The sequence below is a fragment of the Orussus abietinus genome, unplaced genomic scaffold, assembly GCF_000612105.2.
Source record: "Orussus abietinus isolate OABI.00-Male unplaced genomic scaffold, Oabi_2.0 scaffold14, whole genome shotgun sequence".
Taxonomy (NCBI): Eukaryota; Metazoa; Arthropoda; class Insecta; order Hymenoptera; family Orussidae; genus Orussus; species Orussus abietinus.
This window is the reverse complement of record NW_019395994.1, coordinates 1,194,473-1,215,287: the sequence shown is the minus strand read 5'-3', so window position 1 is coordinate 1,215,287 and position 20,815 is coordinate 1,194,473. Positions and strand designations below refer to the sequence as shown.

General features: G+C 46.8%; 3 protein-coding genes across 7 annotated transcripts in view; all 3 read right to left on the bottom strand.

Annotated features, from left to right (window-relative positions):
- The window catches only part of LOC105698245, a 42,046-nt gene extending 37,944 nt beyond the window's left edge, over positions 1-4,102 (bottom strand). The window contains exons 1-2 of one of the 4 annotated variants that reach the window (XM_012422308.2): positions 3,806-4,102; positions 1,446-2,893 (exon numbers count right to left, since the gene is read on the bottom strand). In XM_012422308.2, coding sequence (XP_012277731.1) covers positions 1,446-2,536 — 1,091 coding nt within the window. In that variant the 5' untranslated portion in view covers positions 2,537-2,893; positions 3,806-4,102. Of the gene's footprint in view, positions 1-1,445; positions 2,894-3,304; positions 3,422-3,805 lie in introns of those variants that run through there. The other 3 variants (XM_012422307.2, XM_012422304.2, XM_012422305.2) reach the window with 3 other exon arrangements.
- A 1,298-nt stretch (positions 4,103-5,400) lies between these two features.
- Positions 5,401-8,062, bottom strand: LOC105698248 (zinc finger protein 236). The gene is made up of 6 exons (XM_012422314.1): positions 7,297-8,062; positions 6,700-6,892; positions 6,473-6,612; positions 6,228-6,390; positions 5,850-6,104; positions 5,401-5,789 (listed from the first exon to the last, which is right to left on the bottom strand). The coding sequence occupies exons 1-6, from the start codon at positions 7,377-7,379 to the stop codon at positions 5,628-5,630; spliced, it is 996 nt and encodes a 331-aa protein (XP_012277737.1). The 5' UTR covers positions 7,380-8,062; the 3' UTR covers positions 5,401-5,627.
- A 102-nt stretch (positions 8,063-8,164) lies between these two features.
- LOC105698247 (lissencephaly-1 homolog) lies at positions 8,165-20,730 on the bottom strand. 2 transcript variants are annotated; one of them, XM_012422312.2, is made up of 8 exons: positions 20,586-20,730; positions 19,054-19,127; positions 17,032-17,169; positions 13,935-14,088; positions 13,301-13,507; positions 12,593-13,003; positions 12,077-12,425; positions 8,165-11,899 (listed from the first exon to the last, which is right to left on the bottom strand). In XM_012422312.2, the coding sequence occupies exons 3-8, from the start codon at positions 17,067-17,069 to the stop codon at positions 11,826-11,828; spliced, it is 1,233 nt and encodes a 410-aa protein (XP_012277735.1). In that variant the 5' UTR covers positions 17,070-17,169; positions 19,054-19,127; positions 20,586-20,730; the 3' UTR covers positions 8,165-11,825. The 2 variants fall into 2 exon arrangements, with proteins under 2 accessions (XP_012277735.1, XP_012277736.1); XM_012422313.2 differs by lacking the exon at positions 19,054-19,127.
- Between the last annotated feature and the right edge of the window lie 85 nt (positions 20,731-20,815).

Sequence of the window (20,815 nt, the reverse complement as noted above, 5' to 3'; positions counted from 1 at the left end):
TTCTCCGAACGTATCATAGCTCGTGGAACTTCAAGATAAAATAAGATATCGATTGTCAATATAAATATAACTGCGACGCTGGAGAGCCGTCTCCACAATTTTTTTCTTTTTTTTTTTTTTCTTTGTTTGTCGGAACTCTCCGCAATTCGCCACAACCTACAGAGACTCAAGGAGAACCAAAGCACCTCGTAATTACTCGAGGTGGAATTGCCCGACCCCTCGCAATTGTATTCGGTGTAAATTTGGCAGGCATACGAACAATCCCGTAATATTAGTTACAGATGCCCCCTCGCGATAGGATACCTCGAACCAGGTCAACGATCCGAGCTCCAGGAACCAAATGATTCACGGGAGATCAAAACCAAGCGAGCCGACATTATTTTTAGGAATTTACGAGGCATCGCCAAACCCGAAGTGGCAGTTGACCCTCCGATTAGAGGTGAAAAGTAAACGTCCACGGTACTCCCAACGAAATCACCCCGGCTACCTCACACGCGTACCTAATTCCTAATTAGTGGGCCGTTAAAACCACAAATCGAACAATACCATGGCCATGAAAAATCTGAGCCTCATCTCTCGCCTCGTATCCTTGACAGCGGCCGCAAGAATCGCCTCGCAATCAGTCGCTGTTCGTGTAATCACCTGATATTAGTTGCAGATACGGCACAGCATTGTGCTCCCTCGAACGGGGTCGAATATCCACCGCGGGGGATATCGTCCACGGAAAATCGAAACGCATTGTTAAAATTAATTTAACCTAATTTAAAACCTGCCACTCCGAAGAATACCCCAAAACGAATTACCGAATTCGATTTTCACAAATGCAGGAATTCTTCAAAAGGCAATGACAAAATAGCCTATCGATGGCACTACAACGACATCCCCGTCGAAATGTCTAAGACGCGCGAAACCGTCCACAAAAGAGACCAAAATGCATTGTCCGTAATTAATTCCATCGGAGCCGCCAATCGGTACATAAGCGTCTCTAGTTTTTCAAGAGCCTCCGAATTCACGTCAAACTACTTAAAACTTCCATGTGCCGATGACGCACAAATGTTCCATATGTACATCATAAGAATACATGTATGATAATCTCGTGGATTTCGTCTATCTATAAAACGTGGCCTCGTGCGTAGACATCGAGGCACGGTCTCCCAGGAAGACCGCATTCGAGTGTCTACGTAGGTTCTTAAAACCGTCGAAAACGGATTCGGGCGAAGAGGGGCCCGCGTTTCGATCTAGCGCCGCGGAGCTGTCGCAGGAATGGTCGCTCTACAATTGGTCCGACTTGACCCGGAATGACCCCAGCTGCTCGGAGCCGAGGTACTAGTTCCCGCCCAGCGTCGAGCCATGACTAATAAGCCGCCTCTGCATCCCAGATCCGCATTCGCGGCGACCTCGTGGGCTTCCAAGTGGCCGTGTATATCGGTCAGAGGGTGACTTACCACTTGATGCTCTTCTTGATGATATTGCTGACGACGACGCGCTGGGACTTCCTGGAAGCTAAGGCCGCTCCGACGGGCTCGCTGCCCTTCCTGGGCTTCCCGAGGGAGCCATCGGCGACCTCGCCGCGAGACTCGACGCCCTCCTCGTCGTCCTCGAGTCGCTCCAGCTCCCCCTCCGGCTTGACCGAGTTCTGCACCCACTCGGCTACGTGGTCTTGCAGCTGCGCCTTGCCCTCGGTCGGCAAGTCAGATTCCGTCCTGAGCTCCTCCTCGCTGACGAGGTCCCTGACGGCGGTGGGAGGGCCGACGATGCCGACTTCCGAGCCCTCCAGCCTCGAGTCCTCGTCCCGAAACTGACAATCCTGCTCCTTAACGACCCGGTCTCTCGACTCACCGCCCCCGGACCCCGCGTCCGCCCTGGTTTCTTCGCTGCCTCTCCTCCCGGAGCCGCGTCTCCGGTCCTTCTCTTTCACGGTGGCTCCGGATCCCGCTTCCGACTTGCCAGCAGCCTCCGCGCTCGTCGACTTCTTCTCCTTGGGTCTGCTCTCCTCCTGGTACTCACTTTTGGGGTCCAGCTTCCTCTTCGAGGACTTGGAAACCGCCTGGGGCCGAGGTTTCTGCTCCTCTTCTTTCCCCTCTGGAAGGTTTTCCGGTAGGTCTTTCTCCGGGGGTACCCCGTCCCTTGGGGTAGCCTGCCCGGAGGTCTTTTCCTTCGACTCGGACTTGTCCTCGTCAGCTCCTACCTCCTTCTGCTCCTCCGTGGTCTCCTTGGTCTCCCCTAGATTGCCCGAGCACCTATCCTCCCTTACCTTGGTATCTTTCGAAAGTGCGGTAGGTGTTTCCTCGGAATTCTCTACTTCCGATTCACGTTTCTCAAGGTTCTCCGACGCCTCCAGAACCGCCTCGTCGGATCTGGTTTGATCCCCGCTCGAATCTCCCGCCTCCATCTTTATGCTGGCGTTCTCCACGGCGCTGGTGGGGTCGCTCCTCTTGTTTGCACCCTCTTCGTTCGTGGCGCGACCACCCGCGTCCGCAGCGACCTCTTCGGGTGCCGCGCCGTTTACCATGGACTCACCTTGAGCTTCCGCCATCTTGCCGGACCACGTGGGTACTTCGAGTCACGCGCACTTCCTAAGAGACATCCTTACCCGGCGAGCGTGCAGCAGGTGTCGACCGGTAAACGAAAACGACGAGTTTGGCAGGTCTTCGTCTCTCCGTACCCCGGGTCACATCTCCCGGTGACGTCGACGGGGCGCATCGGCGGAATCGATTATCCCCAACTTGAAGCACGACGCTCTATGTGGCAAGGTTATTTATACACCTACGGAGGGTCACTAGAGGATGTCCTTGTAAAGGTCACCGGAATCGAGAGCGCTCGGTGGATAACGCTGAGACCTCCAATACCACTCGATGCCTGGTCCACCTCGACTGTGCTCCGTTCCCCTGTTCTGAAAGTTGGAATATGCATCAGGACTTTCGCCAACAATTAACCAGATACGTTCAAACTACTATGAGTGGTAATTAGAAAATTCTTAACATCGAAAGAGATTCACATTGTGCCCTGCGGAACGATGATTAACACGTTGACTACCAAGGTGGTCACCAGTGATCGGCAATCCCTTTGAAATTGTACACTCGTCATTTGTTTTCGCAGTCAAGATATTAACAAAGTTTTTTTAATTGAGACTTTTTCTCCCCCTTGGAAGCATCGTTGACGTTATAATTACATGAAGCAAGATGTAAGATGGGAATTTAAAAGTGTACACTTGAAAGTTAAGTGAAAGTGACAGAGAATAGACCCGAGTGTAAACTAATGGATACGCTAATAGTCTTCGATAACTATGCTAGAAGCTTCTAACCTCCCGTTACCTATGTCAAATTATTTCCCCATGAACATCGTTACTCCTGTTTATTAAATGTGATCGCACGGAAGTACATAACAAATGATTGTCGATGAATTGACACTTTAGATAGACGAGCCTAGCAAAACAGCTTACTATCAATAGTTAGTAGAAAAAATAGTTTGACAAGGGTCGGTAACCGCAGACATGTCGCGATCGATCGGCTCTGTCGGTAAACGAAGAGTTTCTCTGCTTTACTGTGGGAGCAGGAACCACTGTACGATACCGGGTGAAAGGAGACTCGTGCGCCTTCGTGGGTGAGGTTAGAAACGGTCCTTCTCTGCTAGAGACGTAACCTCTCCCCCCCGACTAGCCGCGGGTCGAATTCGCACTCTTTAGGTTAGGTAAATCGAACCCTCGGGGACGAGACGAGCATACGATCGACGCGGCGACGTCCGCGAGTCGAGGAGAGAGTCGAGAGGGTCACATAACCCATACTTTTTGCCTCACTCTACTCACTCGTCAGCGAAGTCGGTCTGGACCACCTGGAGGTCACGACTCTGGCCGGAACCGCTGGCTCGAGGCTGTCCTCGGGGATTCGCGGGCTGCTGCGACGCGCAGAACTCTCGGCTCACCGTTCTCGGGGCATTGGTAGACCCACGGACACTAGATCTGCGTGCGGCATGACACTTTCGGCCGACCAGGCGCGCGACCTTACCGCACCCCGCGTTTTGCAGCGGCCGACGTTCATAACCTCACCGTCCGCCGCCTCGACGAGATCGCGACGCAGGACAGACAGCGCCATCGGGCGGCAAGCGCGAGAGAGACGCCCGGGAGGTGAAACACTGCTACGCGATGCGCGCACGAGCGAGGGAGACGGCGCGAAAGCGCGACGCCGCGATGCAATATGGCGGCGCGCGAGAGAGAGAGAGACCGAACAGAGGCAGACGCCGTCACGTAAAACAAAGGAGCGCGACGGAGACGGAGAAGAAGCGCGATGCAAGATAACGCGCAAAAGAGAGAGGTCGAGCAGAGGCAGACGCCGTTATGTAAGACGATGGCGCTCGACGGAGACGGAGAGAGAGCGCGACGCGGCGATGCAAGATGGCGGCGAACGGGCAGACGCGGGAGAGCAGGAGGTCAAGACGCGAAACGAAACCGAGCGCTGGAGACCGACGGAGAGAATGAGATGACGTGAGGGGACGTTACGTGAGAACGAGAAGGACCGAATTACCGGGGAATAAGATCGCGCCGGGTCGCACGCCAGGTAGAAAGAGAAAGGTCAAAACTGCTCGCCGGTTAAAAAGCATAAAAAATAGAACGGGAAACAACCTTTCCCGTGACCAAATCGCTAATTTTAACATTTACGTCGAAGGATGCTGGGGCAATTCGCGGTAAAGGATCGTTCTTTAAAATCAGATCCTACAACTATTCACCATTAAATGTGTCAAACTGCACAATTCCGATATTTGAACATCGAAATTAACAGCTCACATTTCGAACGTCGTTCCTTAATCACTTATGCCATAAAAATCGTGAAGCTTAAATTTCTTGAATTTTTCGATGGTACTATTTTTTCTACGTCCTTTGCATTTCATTGTTAAACTTTTCCAAACGAAAAAAAATAATTCGCTTATACTAAACTGATTCGGGGAGAAACGGGTGAACGATGAGGTCATGTGGTCACTTGATCACGTGACGTTTCCATGAACTGGATCTAGGAGAATGGAAGGACAGAGAGGGAGCTAGGGAGACGGATAAGAGAACTGACAATCCATTCCTTAATTAAAGGCAGCACGGACTTCGGTTCGTTTCGCTAAGCGTCGGGCTGCAACCAGCTCCACGAATGGGAGCGCAACCTCGAACTGCGACTCGGGGCTAGTGACCTTTGACGCGCGGATGACGTCATTTTTGCCTACTGTCAATATAAATTGCACTTCTTTCTTACTTTAATTTGTTAACATTCTTAGTCACTACTAATGTTTTCTACAAACAAACTCGAGTAATATAATTTACAGACACCAACTGATCGTCATGTGTATAACTTGCGCCACTTAATTAATTTTTTGTACAAAAGATTGCACATTAGTCATGTTTGTTGGCAATCTATTAGCAACAGAAAATATATCAGATTTATTTTTACTACTTTGTAATAGTAGAGAAGATAAATCTCAATGTATAAATGTTGATGTAAATGCTTAAGAAAGTACCCATCGAAAAGGAGAAAGAGTTATCATCAAATGAGTGAAGATAGAGGCAAGCTTATGGCAGTATTTTTTTTTAAAGTACAATATAATACGTTCCTTAATATGGTAAATCTTGATTAATAAATAAAATCCCGTTAGCTCGAATTTAACCTGTGCAGCAGAGGAGAATCGCTCTCCGAGTCACTGGAATCCTTTGACTCTCCAGGATTGTCATCAGAGGATGAGTAATCGTGATCATCATTTTCTTCGTTCCGTTGTGCTTTGTTGCTTTGTTGGACTTTTCGATGTTTCCTTACCTATGATGGTAAAGTAATTATTATGTGGCTAATGATAAATTGCAAATATAATTGACCTACCTTTGGCTGAGGCTTAGCTACCCTTTTGGGCAGATTAGTTTTCGGCACATACTTATCCGCTACCGTTTCCACTCTTCTAATATCAAAGTCTTGGTCGACTTTAGTAACCGTTTGTAACCTCTGCTCTTCGGATGTTACATATAAATCATCTGGTTGATGGTAATTATTGTGAGCTTCATAAGCCTTTTTACTACAAAATAATGCAGCACACATAGTACACTTGATTAAATCTTCGGGTACTGCTTCTCTCTCTTCCTATGGTTCACAGAAAAATGCCAAAATATTTTGAATCAAACATCGATTGTAAAGCAGCATGAAAAATACATAAAGTTAATCTTTTATTATATTACAATATCGCAATTTCATGTTTCATTGTACCTTCGTATGCGCTTTTTCTAAATGCTGCTGTAAATTGAATTTTACCACGTACTCCGTACCACAGAGGTGGCAGTAATAGACACTCAGTGCATCATTCATAGAATTCACTTTGATTTTATTACTCGGTGGTGGCGTAGCTATCGGTTGAAATAACCGCACGATTCTGCCAGGAAAGGAATGTATTATTACTATACAGGTTAATACTAGTATTACATTTTTACCCACGTTCAAAATTGTGCAAATACCTTTTGTGCACAGAACGATAATGGTAATCCATTGCTTTTTGGTTAGTAAACCAAACATCACAATCTGCACATTTCCTGTGATCCTCTTTCCTGTAGTCCTCCAATGGATCGTGCGAAGCAAGATGACTGTCCCTGTGTGTCTGCAATTGTTCCACATCGCCATCTTTGTAAAGGTAGAATAAATCTTCTAAATATCGAATAAATCTATCATGAAAAGAAGGTAATACCTTTAAAGGAAATTGCTTGCCGCAATGATGACAATAGAATTTTGTTGGAGAATTCGGATGCATTTTGAATCTATGTCTTATCGTCTGTGTAATTGTATCAAAGGACTGGCCACATATGTCACAATTTGCATCATCGGTCTTCGACTTCTTCACAGGCCGTCCACGAGTATCTATTTCCTTATTAGCATGTTTCCTACAAAAATATGATTTCATTTTTCACCTATTGACATGATACATCTCATTCATTACATATATCTTATAGTTGATAAAATCTCTTTCCAAAATAAACTCATAACAAAAGACACTTTGCAGCTATTCAGAAACAATGCTTCATTCAAAATCATTACCCTGGACGGAAAGGGTTAACAAATGCCCACTCCGTCGATAAAGCAGAACGATACACTGGCAAATGTCAAACGACTCTTCAAAACGACTTCATTAACAATTAAATTTCTCCTACACTGATTTCCTCCCGTCGGTTTATAATTACGACTCAATTTGTAGTTAGTAATTACTAAGTAAAACATTGCCAATAATTTAAAGAATTCCATCAAACATTCATTGATGCTCAACCAGAGATCAGGAACCATACGATACCTAAAGTGTTTTTGCAAGGCCTCCTTGGATTCCAATTTCGAATCGCACAGCACGCAGCTGTGCTCTTCCTTTTTGCCACTCATCTAGACGTGCGCTTCTTTTTTCGAGAGGATCATCAAACAATAAGGAATCGTACAGGAACTTCGTCCACGTTGATGCGGATCCAGTTATCACGACCCTTTCCCGAAATCGAATCGTTCACGACTCAAAATAAAATTCCAGCAAACTAAAAGCGACGTGTCCTACGACTTAAATAAACTTTGTCCAATTTTGAGGAACCCACACGGCCACTGGAGAACATTAGAAGAGGATTCGAAAAATAATCGCGTCTCCGACCTGCCGGAAAAATCGATTGTCCGCCATCTTGACTTGACCTAACTTGATCTAGTTAGGTCGACAGTCGCGCCATCTTACGTCGCGTTCGAATACAAGGAAAAATCACGAAACACCGCAAAGTGGTTCCGAAAAGAAAACCTCGCTCACCCCATATAATTCCACTTTCGAATTGACCCTACGTTAACAAAAATAATTCCATAATAAACACTAAGAAAATATACGTAACATCTGCCGTAGAATGTTAAAGGAAAAAAGTGATTTTGCCCTCAACATTCTCCGAAACCATTTTGTCGCACCTCAATTTCCTGTTCTTTTGTACTTTCTGCCTACTGTAATAAAAATAATTAATTATAAATCAAAATTACCAACATAAACGCTTACTACTACTACTACGATTACAACTAGTACCGCTAATATACTTAGGTGGGTATTAAAGAAAATCGAAGGAGCTCCTCACGTGGTCTAGCTATTGGTCTAAAATCTGGCGACTGTCTTCCAAGTCGAAACCCGACAAGTAATGATACTGGCTAGATCAGTGAGAATTTCGTTTATTATTCACCAAAATAATTTAGTACCACATCGATCGAGGGGTCTCTCGCGGGTCCCGGATAGTAAATGGTAGATGACTGCACAATATGTAGTATCGGTCAAAGCGAGGAAGGGAAGTGGAGTCAGTCCTGGGCACTGGCCAAACATGGTATACTACTTCTCGAATAATTAGCACACGAACAGTAGGACCTGCATTACTCCCAAGTTCGAAATTCGCTATAAAAAGCAGAGGAAGGGAATAAAACCATAACACCTCGGCGGTCTACCTTCGCCGAAGCAGTCGCACTCGTTGGACTCTTTGGACAAGGGAATAAAGAATTTTTCAAAAGAAATTATAAACACTGCTCCCCTAAGCCCGAAGAAACCGGAATATCGACGATGCGTCGCTAATTCGAACATCTAGCATACGTCTACCGAAGTTCTGGGAAATCCAAGCCTTTCGAGAAAGTCAAACGAGCCTCATAGGATCCCCGTATACGAAAATCTACTAAACGTGGAACATCCCAAAAATCTGAAACCCCTCGGCGGCGAAATAAAAGCATCACTCCCGACGTCCTTTACCGAGCAAATCGCGTTTCTTCATTACCGGATATTTAAAAACTTCACATTTTTAGGCAATTCCACGTGGAGTGAATCTTCGCTTGAGCAACTTCCAGATTTACCGAATTAACCCCCTCACCCCCTCGGGTTCTTGGATTTCCGAGTCGCTACATCGTTACCGAGGGATACCAAGCGCCGTCTCCTCTCTTTTAGTAAGTCTAACGTTCCTCCGATTAAACGTCTCCTTATAAAATTCAGTGCTCGACGAGGTGAACGCAAGTCCTACCGGCCCGTGCGTCAAAACCCCGGAGAAAAGGAAAACGCGGAACCTATCCCCGTGTCCGGGGAAGATCCGGATCCTCCTCGGACAGAATGTTCCGTTCCTCCGCGTGAAAAGGTTCCGAAAACTACTATTCTAGTAATTATTAACGGTGTCGCAGCAACGTGCAACTACATTCGTATGTATATATATATATTACCTCGCGCGTCAAAGACCCCGTTCAAAAAAAGCTACACGCAGCTACGTTTTCCTCGTACAAGTATGCATTTTACGATTAATAAATTCAGTTTGCGAGCGGGGGGGGGGGAGGGGCGGGATTTACGATTATTCTCGCATTACGCTTAAGTTCGCACGCACTACTCGACTGTCTCTAATTGTATTCATGTATGTATATATATATATAGTATTATATTAATAATGCACGTCGATCGGACGCCAAGCGCTGGCGAAATGAAAAAGCCTCCGGGAAATTTCATCCCCGATCGGATTCGCGCCCGAAGTACCAGCTTCAATTCAATTGTCACCGCATCTCCGCGATCCCGCAGAGCCGAGACTACGGAAACGAGCTCGCAGCTGTTTATTAGGACGTCTCTTCGAGGTCCGCCCTCTCCAAGGTGCCGACCCCTGCTCGTCCCGACCCGGGAGGGTTCGTTCTTCTTTGGGCGTGATAACATAATCTCGCGCGCATAGAAGCCTCTCGCGATGGTCTATATCACATGGAAATCATTCCTCGAGTCGCAAAGTGGACCTTGAGCACGATTGTTCTCACTTAAATCATCCAGATCAATTCGCATAAAATCATCGAGAGGGAGGGAGATAGAAAGAAAGAGACGGGACCTTCGCTCTAGGTGTCCAAAATAACTCCACCGCGTGCACTTATACTCCGAGCGTATTTTCTAATAACGATAATAAAGATAAAACGAAAGCCACTCGCGTTGTTTAAAAAAATCCACCGTAGGCGATGGAAAAGCATTCAAATAAGTATTTCATTTACCCGGAAAAGGTCGCACGAAACGACTGGATATACACATTTGGAAAAGGCGATCGTCCTAAGAGTTACAGCCGCCGTGTGTGAGAGAGAGAGAGAAAGAGAGAGAGAGTAAACTTAATCGTCGCAATGTTGTATTAACAAGTGAACGTAAAACGTTTAATGACTCGATGTGATATAACGATCGCGCGGCAACCTGGCGGTAATGAAAACGCGGCGTCTCAGTCGCTGAAATTCGCCAGTGTCAGGCTAAAAGTATTAATATAATATAATAATATACGCGTATGCACGAGGGTGGATCATATATATATATGTATATATAATGTGTCCCGGGATGGCGTGCGATCGTGTAATAATCGTGTGTGCATGCTTGTGTCTTCGGTGTACGGAACATACGGGACGAAGCAGCATCGAGTGACTTAAGCTCGTGTGAAAAACTAGCCAGAGAAAATTTACACTAATCTACAGGCCCGTTAAACTCAATGTCCAAGTCATTTACTTCCTGTTTGAAAGAGGGAAAAAAGAGAAAGAGAGAGAAGCTAGTCACTTTTAAAAATTCCGCCCGAGGACTTCGGCTAATGGTAACGGCACGAAATTTCAATAAGCAAGAGATTCTCTGTTAATGAAAAGTAACGGACGAGGACATTGAATCTACGACCACGTGTTTCTCTAAATATCCCGGCAGATTCTACATGATCACGCTACGAGCCTCGACGGGGCAAAAGACTTTTGTTTCGCCTAATACAATACGTACGCAAAGTAGTCTCGACCTCGCGTGGAATACCAATGCTTAATGTATCAATACAGCATAAGTCGCGTCCTTGAGTGTACGCGCGCGTGTTGGCGGTACAACAATTACGTGTAATATAAATAAAGGGAACAGCATCGTAATCGTAATCGTAATCGCAGTTGCGACAGTCGCCGTCGTGTCCAGGGTCTGAGTGGGCAGCCCAAGGAGATGGCGAGTGTACGGGTATTACGCGTCAATTGTATATCGCGACGCGCAATGTACGGTACACTAAGTGACGATTCGTCACCAGTGGAAATAAGAAAGAGCGATCGTCTCGGCGAGGAGCTCTACGCCTTATCCACCCTACCGGGTATAACTCCGGTGTATCCAGCGTTGGATATCGGCGACTTTCCTTACTTGTCCCGAAATAAGCGCTAACGCAAGCGTGCACAACTCGGTATACCCTGAAACGTACAGCGATTACTCGACCATGCAGCCGGACATATCAATACATGTGTATATATATATATATGTATGTATATATATATACAAGAGCATTGGGCGACAAACGCAAGGAAACGAATTCGTCGTCGTCCTTCGGGCTGGCGAAACAGGATCTCGACGATCCCCAGGGGAGACGTCCTCTCCGTTTTCGTGAGTCTCGGCCCCGACTCTTTCTTTCTTTTTTCCTCTTCCCACGCTGTTTTCGTTTCTATCTCGTTCATCTTTTCTATCGTCCCAAAGTGTACGTGTATACTTCGTCATCGTTAAACGACCATCATCATCATATATATATTTATAATATTAATCACTAATTATACTTTATTATAAATTAATTAAAGAGCTCCTAACCGTATGTGTTTCATGTGTTATGTGTGTATATATATCTATATAATAGTAGTAATAGTAGGAGTAGTAGTATGTACGATAGAGCTTATCTCAACAGCGTTTGCACTCTCTCGTCGCCGTACCCACTGTGGACTGTACTCGAGTACATGGTTTTCCTTCGATTTTGACCTCATATACTTTCCACGTGCCTCCCTCTTCCCCCCCCCCCTCTCGCGTGACAGAGGGCGAAAGATGGGATTCGACCCGGGCCGGGGTGACTAGCGGCATTCCCAGATTTTCACCGTTTGATCTACGCTACCGCTTACCACGTATGGGTGGCTCTTGTGGAAATCTGAAACCAGATGACTCCATTGATACCGTGCCACTAGGATCTGCTCAATGATTCAAAATACATCTAGTGAACAACTCAAGGATTATCCCAATCCCAAGACGCGCGTAACTCGTGTCTTCCGATGAGACTTTGCTCTTCAACGATCTCGAGTGCAAGAGAAGTTGAACCTATACTTGCCTACGGAGGTGCAGAAGTGTACGTGGGCCTCGATCGTCTTCATCGCTCGCTTGTTGCGCATATCCCACACCCGCAACGTCTTGTCGTCAGAGGCGCTGACCATGAACTTGCCGGCGGGGTGGAAGACGATGCCGCGGACCCAATTGTCATGTCCCAGGAGGGTAAAGAGGCAGACCCCGCCACCGACGTCCCAGACCCGGATGGTCTTGTCTCGCGATCCCGAAGCCAGGAAGGGCCCCTCGTGGGCTCCCTTGTTGTCGGCACCCGCGCCCGCGTTTATAGATGCCCGGGCACACTCAGGGGCCCAAGCGATGCACTCCACTACGTGATCGTGATCCCTAAGTTCGACCTGAAAAACGATAAAGTTAAAGTTAGGCAGGTGCCGAATTAACCCTTGTAATAGCGAGAGATCGAACGAAAAGCGCTCATACGGTACAGTGACATTTGTTTTAGCCCGCGAGACTTCTTTCAGTCCGAGGAGAAAAGTCGCTGTTATTAGCTGGAACGAGTTCGCACCTTGGTCTCCTTGGTAGCGACGTGCCAGACCCTGACTGTCTGGTCGTTTGAACAACTGGCAATGAGCTCCCCACAAGGGCTGACTCTCGCCATCCTGACCCACTCCCTGTGGCCAACGAGCGTCTTCACGCAGTAACCCGTGGCGACCTCCCAGATCTTGATAGTCTTGTCGCGCGACGCACTCACGACGTAGTCGCCCTGGGGTACGAACGACACCGAGCTGACGTTGTGATCGTGGCCGTGCATAGTCTTGATGCAAGCAAACGACTGCTGGAAGTCCCAGAGCTTGATGGACATGTCCGCGCTGCAGGAGACCAGCAATTTCCCGGACACGTCGAATGCCACGTCCTGGACGCTCTCCGTGTGGCCCTTTAATGTCCTCTCGTACTCGCCGCTCTCGAAGTCCCATACCTAACACAGGGAACAAATGTTAACCAACTGACATCTTGTAGGGTAAAATTATGTGCAAGCCGCAGACATCGGATGACAAAGTGTTAAGAGCTCGTCGGTCTCCAAATCCAACACTTAGAGCAGGGAACATATGTTTAGAACTCGCTGTTCTCAACATCCACCCCTAAAAAAGGAAACAAACATTAAGGATGTCTGCTCCAGATCTTAGATGGAATTTACGTTGGACTACGCTGCAAGTGAACGGGGCAGATTGGCGACTATGGGCTAAAATTAATCTAGACGAAAATCATCTCCCACCTTTATAGTCGCGTCCTCGCTGGCCGAGACTATGAGGCTGAACACCGGGTGAAAAATGACTCTGCTGATCGGGGCTCTGTGTCCACTGAGGCAATATTTCTCGGGTGGTCGTGGGATCCATTCTGTCGGCGACCTTTTTCCCCGCGTTGGCGCGCCCTCTATGAACTCCTTTTCCGCTTCGGACAGCTTGGACTCCAATTCCATTACCTAAAACCCATTACCATTGCTCCATTACCATTAAGCTCCATTATCATTAAGCTCCATTCCAGTGCCTAAACATTAAATCCATCGAAACCTCCAGCCGTAAGATCTCGAAGAACTATTTTGCATTGAATTCGCTCTTTCGGATCCATTTAAATTATGCCTACAATATTTTTAAACAAATTAAAGATCATCAGGGGTCGTTCCCGACATTCCACCTTGTAGGATTAATAAAATTACCGTAATTCTTGTCTAATTTCCCGACGTTCTTCTCTACAACTTTCAGTGCCTAAAGCTCTCATTTTACGGCCGAATGAGGAACTTCTCCATCCCTTGAGGCAATGCGGAACCTTATCCCGGGAACTTTCCAAAATCAATTGAAGGTAATTTCCCACGTCCTCGGCCTTGAGCTTTCCTCTCAAGTTGACGTTACCTTCTTCTGTAATCGGATGACCGAAGTCCACTTCTTCTCGAGGAGGCCCCCGTACTTGCGCTCCACCTCCCCGGGCATATCAGCCTCCTTCTTGAACGCCTCGAGCGCATCTTGGTAGCCGTTGGTGCTTAGATAATCTGCGATCGCCTTATTTCTGCAAGATAATTCATTCAACCCGATTAAAAGAGCCCTCCTTAACCCTTCCGCCGTTATTGGCAACCACAGCCGCTTTTCTGCCACGCATTACAAGCGACCACTGTTACTTGTCATTGAGTATTCCTATCAATACGTACATACTACAAACAGCTACAATCGCCCGATATTACATTTGTACATCCAAACAAGAAGACTCGTATGACAAAGTATCAGACATTCCAAATAAACAAGCTTAAGTTCTGTTAACGCATCTAAGACATGGAATGGCAGTCTCGGAATGTCGGATACCGTCTGCACGTTAGATGTACATTTATGGAACAGGGTCCCGTTTAATGGTGACATATTAGCACTAGTGATGAGCAAATGCAGGACCAACACCAAGCCTACCATGGTCTTGATCGTGCATACTCGAGTCTTGTTCAATGGCTGTGTGAACCCGGAATCCAGTTTGAGGCACAAACGAAATTAACAGGCTTATTGGATTGTTTCTGTGATGTAGACGTTCGCGTCATGTTGAGTTTTGTTCGAGGCATTTTTTGTACAAAAACCAAAGCTGTTCAAAAATATAAACCAATTCCGAAATCGTGGAAATTTCGATTTTTCTACTCCAATGGGTTCTCTGACGTTAGGAAAATTCAGAGCCTCCCAGAACCTCGAAAACGTTAAAATAGTCAGTTTCGGAATTCATCTTTCTTTTTCATCCCTTTGGCTCCTAAGAGCGCCTAAAGGCGCCCGACGTTTGGTCCAATATTGCCTGCACGGTCAGACGAATTTCGCCCATATGTCGAAATGGCTCCGTGTTCAAAGGGTTAACAGTTCTGATTTTTGTAAAAAAAAAAAAAATGGCACAAACATCTACATGACAAAAACATTCAAATAAGCCTGTTAATTTTCTTTCTGCCTCAAACTAGATTCCAGGTTCACACAGCCCCGCACGAGAAGAAAACGACGAAGACGAGGGACAACCGGCGTTGGTCAACGCTCGCGTGTCGCTCGCACCGATCGCTTATCCCCGGAGTGGCGGGCCGCTGAAGAGGGTTAAAGTTCCTAAAATGAAAAAAAAAAATAAAAAAAAACACCCCGTCCCCTGAAACCAAAGGGGTTTCGTGCGAAACCATACATCCGGGACGAAGAGGAAGCTCTAACGAATTGGCTTTCGACACGGTATAGAGAAGTCGGAGGAAGAGCAGCCCCTCTCGTGACGGACGTTCCCATTAAAGTCGCGGGTTGACCGAGGAGGGAGAGAGAGAGAGGCCTGGTCTTGACTCCTCGATGGATGACGTCACGCGCCGGGGTGTATTCCGACGAGGGCGATTCAAGTCACCCGGGGGTTGTGGGCGAAACGTGGGCGGCGGAGAGACACCCATCGATCGGGGCGCCGGTGCGTCTCTCTCGTTCTCTCGCGAGTTCGCATGCTCTCCGTCTCGCTCCCCCTCGCTGCCGCCCACCTTCCTCGCGGTCTCGCCCTTTCTCTCTACCCCTCTCTCCCTCTCTCGCTCTCTGGCTCTCTCCAGTCTATGGTATCGATCGCGCGAATGGCGCGTGCTCAAGACGGACCGCCGCTTCGCACCCCCCGCGAGCACGGCTCCTCACCCTTAGTGTGCGATATCTCCGGATAACGCCGCGGAGAGAATGACCGGCAACTTTCCAGAATCCGCCCTGGATGCGGATTTTCGGAGGTTTCGACGTGGAATACGTCTTTCGTAGGAAGGTACGTCAAGGTAACGAGGGGGATCCGTGCGGCCCGATGGAAGTCTGCCACTCGGACTGTCGCTCGCATAATTGCTCCAAAGAAGAAAATAAAGGAATGAAATGTACCCTACTCGGAAGAGGAAGGGCCTATGTAAAGGAAACGAGGTCTTCCAAAGTTTTCCCAATTCGCAAAATGGCGTCGTCTTAACTTTGGCTTCGTTTTCCACGTAGCCGGGATCGTAAAATAATTTATATCTCCCAAAATTGGCGTCACAGGATCGAAAGCGAATAATCCTCGGCGAGCTGACAACTCGCTACGTTATGTTTTAAGAAAGGAAAAATAAAAAAAAAACTCCCTGAACTTTCTTACGGGAAAGACCCTGCGAAGCGTCCAAGATGGGGAATTAACTGGCGTAGAAAGGCAACGAAATTGACGAAGACGTAAACGATAGTCAGAGAAGGAGTTAGGGAGGTCCGGAAAAGTGTCAAAAATAAATCCGATGAGAACCAAGGAATATCCTGCCCGGAAAGAGAAGCGTGCATCTATCGAGTTCGGCGAACCTAAACCATCCATGTCCCGTTTCGAAAGACGTATTCCACCGAAAATTTGCGCTATATGCGAAAATCTGAACCATGCCAATTTTGTCATCCTCCTTTCTTTTACTAAAATCATCAAACCACAGAAATTCCCCGCGACCCTATACCGTATCAATGGCGAATTCTACATAAAACTTGCAGTACATGCGAAAACGAACTCTGCCATTTTTCTTTTTTTTTGCTAAAATCTTTAAATCACAGAAACTACCGCACCTCGAGAGATGACCTACGCTCCTATATTTCCCCGCGAAGGAGTCCGTTCAAGGAATAGCACTAAATACCTCGAATTCTATTGATTACCGCCGAACAATGTGTCGTGCACGACGATTGGTCGAATGTTCACGGCGGCTCGCGGCAAAAGAAAGAAAACCAATCGAAAACCGGCACCCCCTGACCCGCGAAGGATTCCATTTCGTCCGCGAATTCTATTGGTCGTTTCCGATGCATCGAGCGCTGGCGGGTCAATTAAAGGACCCTGGGATCAATCGCCCGGGTGTTGGCCAGCGTTTCGTTTTCGGAGCCGCTAAGACGACCGCTTGATCGGGTCTCTCGATTCCCACGTGCGGGGGTGGATCCATCCCTTGGTTATCCGACAGACGGTTGATGCCTGCCATAGCAGGTTTTACGCTTGAAAAGTCGACCCGTGACTTACAACTCCTCCCTCTGACGTTGCGACAAGACCATTTTCATGATCCTCGGGTGACCTGGCTGATTCCTGGGGCGTTGTTTCGCGGGAGCACGATTAGACCCTCCGGTCCGATCGAGTTCAATGCTTGGCCATCACCATTGCCTGGAAAACGACATTAATTATCAATTACCGTTTATCACTACCTAATAGAGTAAATTTAATTAAGACTCCATAAGAGAGAGAGGTGGAAATATCGAGGCATCTCCAATGCCACCCTTTTTTCCTTCTTCCTCTTACGTCCGTCTTAGAATCCCCTAGTAAAGCGATCGTTCCCCTTATAAATCATGTCCCACGGTTGTTACATCCGATCGCGGTGCTACTAGTTGCATAAACTGCACTTCGTGAAAGAGTTGGACTGATAGAATCGGCGGATTAAAGCGGCGGATCGATTCGGGAATGGCAGCCTAGCTGGAGGAATCTCCGTTCCAAGGTCATTGTGCCGGTAGGGTTGTTCGTAAAGGGACATTAAAAAAAAAAACTCGTTCCAACGATCGCCGGGTCACCATTATCTCCGTTTAACGAAAATCGTGTACCGCGCATTAAACGACCACTCTACAAACTGTGTCCCCAGACACGAATCGGGTCGATTAAAAAATGGCGCCCGGACGCTTCCGGCAGCCTGGCTGAAAACACTCCCCGCGAGCTTATATACATATATAAGAAATTAAAATCCACCCTGCGACGTCAGGTGATCCTCTTTTTAATCGCACCGAAATTCTCCACTGCGTGTTTTATATGAAAACCGAAAAACTCGTTCGCAAAAATTGAACAATCGAATAGGTAAGAGCGCGAGATCGATTCCAAAATGGCGCCCGGTCGCTCCCGGCAGTCTGGCTGAAAACACTCCTCGTTAGTTCATTAAAAAAAAAAAAAAAACGTTTGAAAATAACCCTGCAACGTCACGTCATCCTCTTTCCAATCGCGCCGAAGCTCTACACTGCGCGTTTTATGAGAAACCCGAAAAACTCGTTCGCAAAAACTGAACGATCGGATCGATAAGTAAGGACGCAAAATCGATTCAAAAATGGCGCGCGGCCTAACTGCAGAATTCCTGTTCGAAGGTCACTGTGCCGGCCAGGTTGCTCGTAAAAACCTTGAAAAGTCGCGTCGCTCTAGACGATGCAGCTAAGTGTCGCCGCTGTGCGTGCGGCTTTTCGCAATCAATATGTATCTACCCCCCCGGACGCCCACCAACCCCGCCGGGTGCCCATGCTGCAGTCTATTATTTATTGCACTTTCTCGGCAGTACGTCACATCGGAGGCCGGCCACGAGCCCGCGCGTCGATTTCAATGAATGAACCAGCCAGCCCTTCGATCGTAATCGAGAAATTAGTCTGCCTCGAGTGGAACTTCTAAAGATCACCAAAAGAGACCCCGAGTTTTACTTTTTCGGCACGCCCGGAATGCTTAGAGGACTCTCTTGCGATTTTAACCAATATTTCTCCCCCACTTGAGATGTAGATTGCTTAGCGTCACGGGCTAAATAATAAAGCACTCCTAACGCACCATTTAATTAGTATTCATCCTTCGGAGGAACATAAATAAGTTGCATAACCCGAAGAATGGGTAAATTCTCCGTTTTTTCCTCCGGGAATATCTCAGCACTTTAATCGGTTTAGATAATTGTCTCTATCGTTGATACTTGACTTAGATAATTATTATTAATTTATACGTAGATGTCACTGGTTTGTCAATAAAAAAACAAAAATAGATGTATCAGCTTCTTACGGAATGCCCCATTTGACAATTTTCCAGCATCGTTGGATATTTCTCATGCGGAATCTGTAATTCGATTGATTGTCACTTCGTTCTCTGTGTCACGTTTTTGGATTTAAGAGTTCTTTTGTGCAATGTTTTTGTCATCGTATTTTAACAGCTGATTGGATACTTTAACTACAGCTGGGGTTTAATTATTTGAAAAATTATGCATGTGTCCTGAAGTGACTTATGTTATTTAACAATTAAATGTGAAATGGAATCATTTACCTGTAGAATAGTCAATGGCTACAATCTTGGTTCACGAGAGAAACCCAATGTACCATCGGAGGCTCCCTAATATTCTGAAAATTAAAAAAAAAAAAGAATCTTTAATGCTGCTAACGAAATGAAGATATTAAGAAAGAAACTAAAGATTTTGGAATGACAATTATGAATTGCTATGAACTTCATTTCATTTAACAATGATTCCAACAATGTGCAAAGCAATTAGAAAAATGTGTCAACGAATTTCCTTTTCTTTTACCCCATTAAATGAAAAGCATAATGTCAAAGCTGCACGATACGCTATCCGTTAAAATTGTATAAGACATATAATCAATAATGTTATCAGTTAAGAAAAAAAAAAATTAAAAAATTATACAGACATTTACTTGACAAAAAATCAGACTTAACACATCAAAACTAACATAAAAACTAGGATCCGTAAAGTAGCATATGATTACAACTGAGAACAAAACAGATTCTCAACTGACAAAACATTAACATGAATAAGAATTTCACAATAAACAAATAAAAATCTTGCAATTTAACTAAATAGTCAATACGGAGTCGATCAAAACTTTGTCACAGAGTGAAACTGCTCGCAGCATCCAAAACGTACCGACATTATCAGATACAATTTAGTTGGCACCACCCGTGCAAAGGTTATATTTATGACAAATCAGCGATACATTAGTAAAAAAATATCACAATCGAGCTGCACCCAATGTATGCAGAACAGTTACAAGAACAATAAATGATTACTTACACACTTTAGATTAACTCATATAATCAACGATGAGTATACAAATGTACATTTACGCGACTAACAATCTGTGACTTGTCGAGTTAAAACAAGCGTTAAAATGATGAAAGATGAAATAACTGACAGCATGTGACCGAAAGGCGTCACAAAGGATATTCTCGGATGACAGAGTGCCGATATAAGCAAGAATTCCGCGATAAACCGAGCAGCATCCCGCAACTCAGGCGAGCACGTTGCCGAAGCCCCGCGAATCGATGAAGCAGGTGACAGCACCCGAGGCGCATAACCGACAACGCTATCAGATGCGAGGGAGTCGGTAGCCACCGGGCAAAGGTTAACTTCGCGACAGATCGAGCGACACCCTACGATTCGGCAAGTCGATCGCGGAGCAGCGAAGCGGACGATCTGCCGAGCGCTCGGCCACTCGGGAAAAAATCAATTCCGGGACATCACGCAGCAGCAGCAGCGCGTCAGAGCTTTCCCTTCGGCTCGGCCCTAGGGAGGAGAAGCGCGAGGATTCGAGCGGAATTTGCAGGAATTAGAGAGGTTCCGTAAAGAAGCGGCGTCGAGCGGCGAAGAGCAATCGCGAGGTCGGAGCGGCGAGACGCGAGGCCGCGGTCTAGAGCGGAGACGGTTTGTTGTAAATCGCGCGCCGCCATCTTGCTCTCGGGGAGCCGTCACGTCTGGCCGCGAAAAGTCTCGCCGAATCGCCGGCCTACCGCGAAAGGACTCGCGTCCGACAGCTGCTACACGAATCGCCCGGTTCTGTACTCACGTTTTTCGCGGTAGAGCAGCCTCGGGAGATTTGGCCGTTGAAGGAGACCGCGAGAATCACCGGGGAAACGCTACCGCGAGAACAACTCGTCACGATCACTTCGGAGGTGAGACTGTCCACTGATCCCCGCGAGGCGGCGCCAATTGCGCATGCGCTGCACCGCCACCGAGCGCTAGCGGATGCCACAGGTACTAACTGTACACATCGGGAAGAGAGGAATTTCGTAACTT

Coding starts and splice junctions, on each gene's coding strand:
- LOC105698248 (XM_012422314.1), bottom strand. CDS start 7,379: ATGAGTGGCAAAAAGGAAGAGCACAGCTGCGTGCTGTGCGATTCGAAA. Junction 6,893..7,296: donor GCCTTGCAAAAACACTTTAG/GTATCGTATGGT, acceptor ATATTTTTGTAG/GAAACATGCTAATAAGGAAA. Junction 6,391..6,472: donor TATCGTTCTGTGCACAAAAG/GTATTTGCACAA, acceptor CTTTCCTGGCAG/AATCGTGCGGTTATTTCAAC.
- LOC105698247 (XM_012422312.2), bottom strand. CDS start 17,069: ATGAAAATGGTCTTGTCGCAACGTCAGAGGGAGGAGTT. Junction 14,089..17,031: donor CAACGTCAGAGGGAGGAGTT/GTAAGTCACGGG, acceptor ATTATCTTGCAG/AAATAAGGCGATCGCAGATT. Junction 11,900..12,076: donor ACACTTCTGCACCTCCGTAG/GCAAGTATAGGT, acceptor ATCTGGTTTCAG/ATTTCCACAAGAGCCACCCA.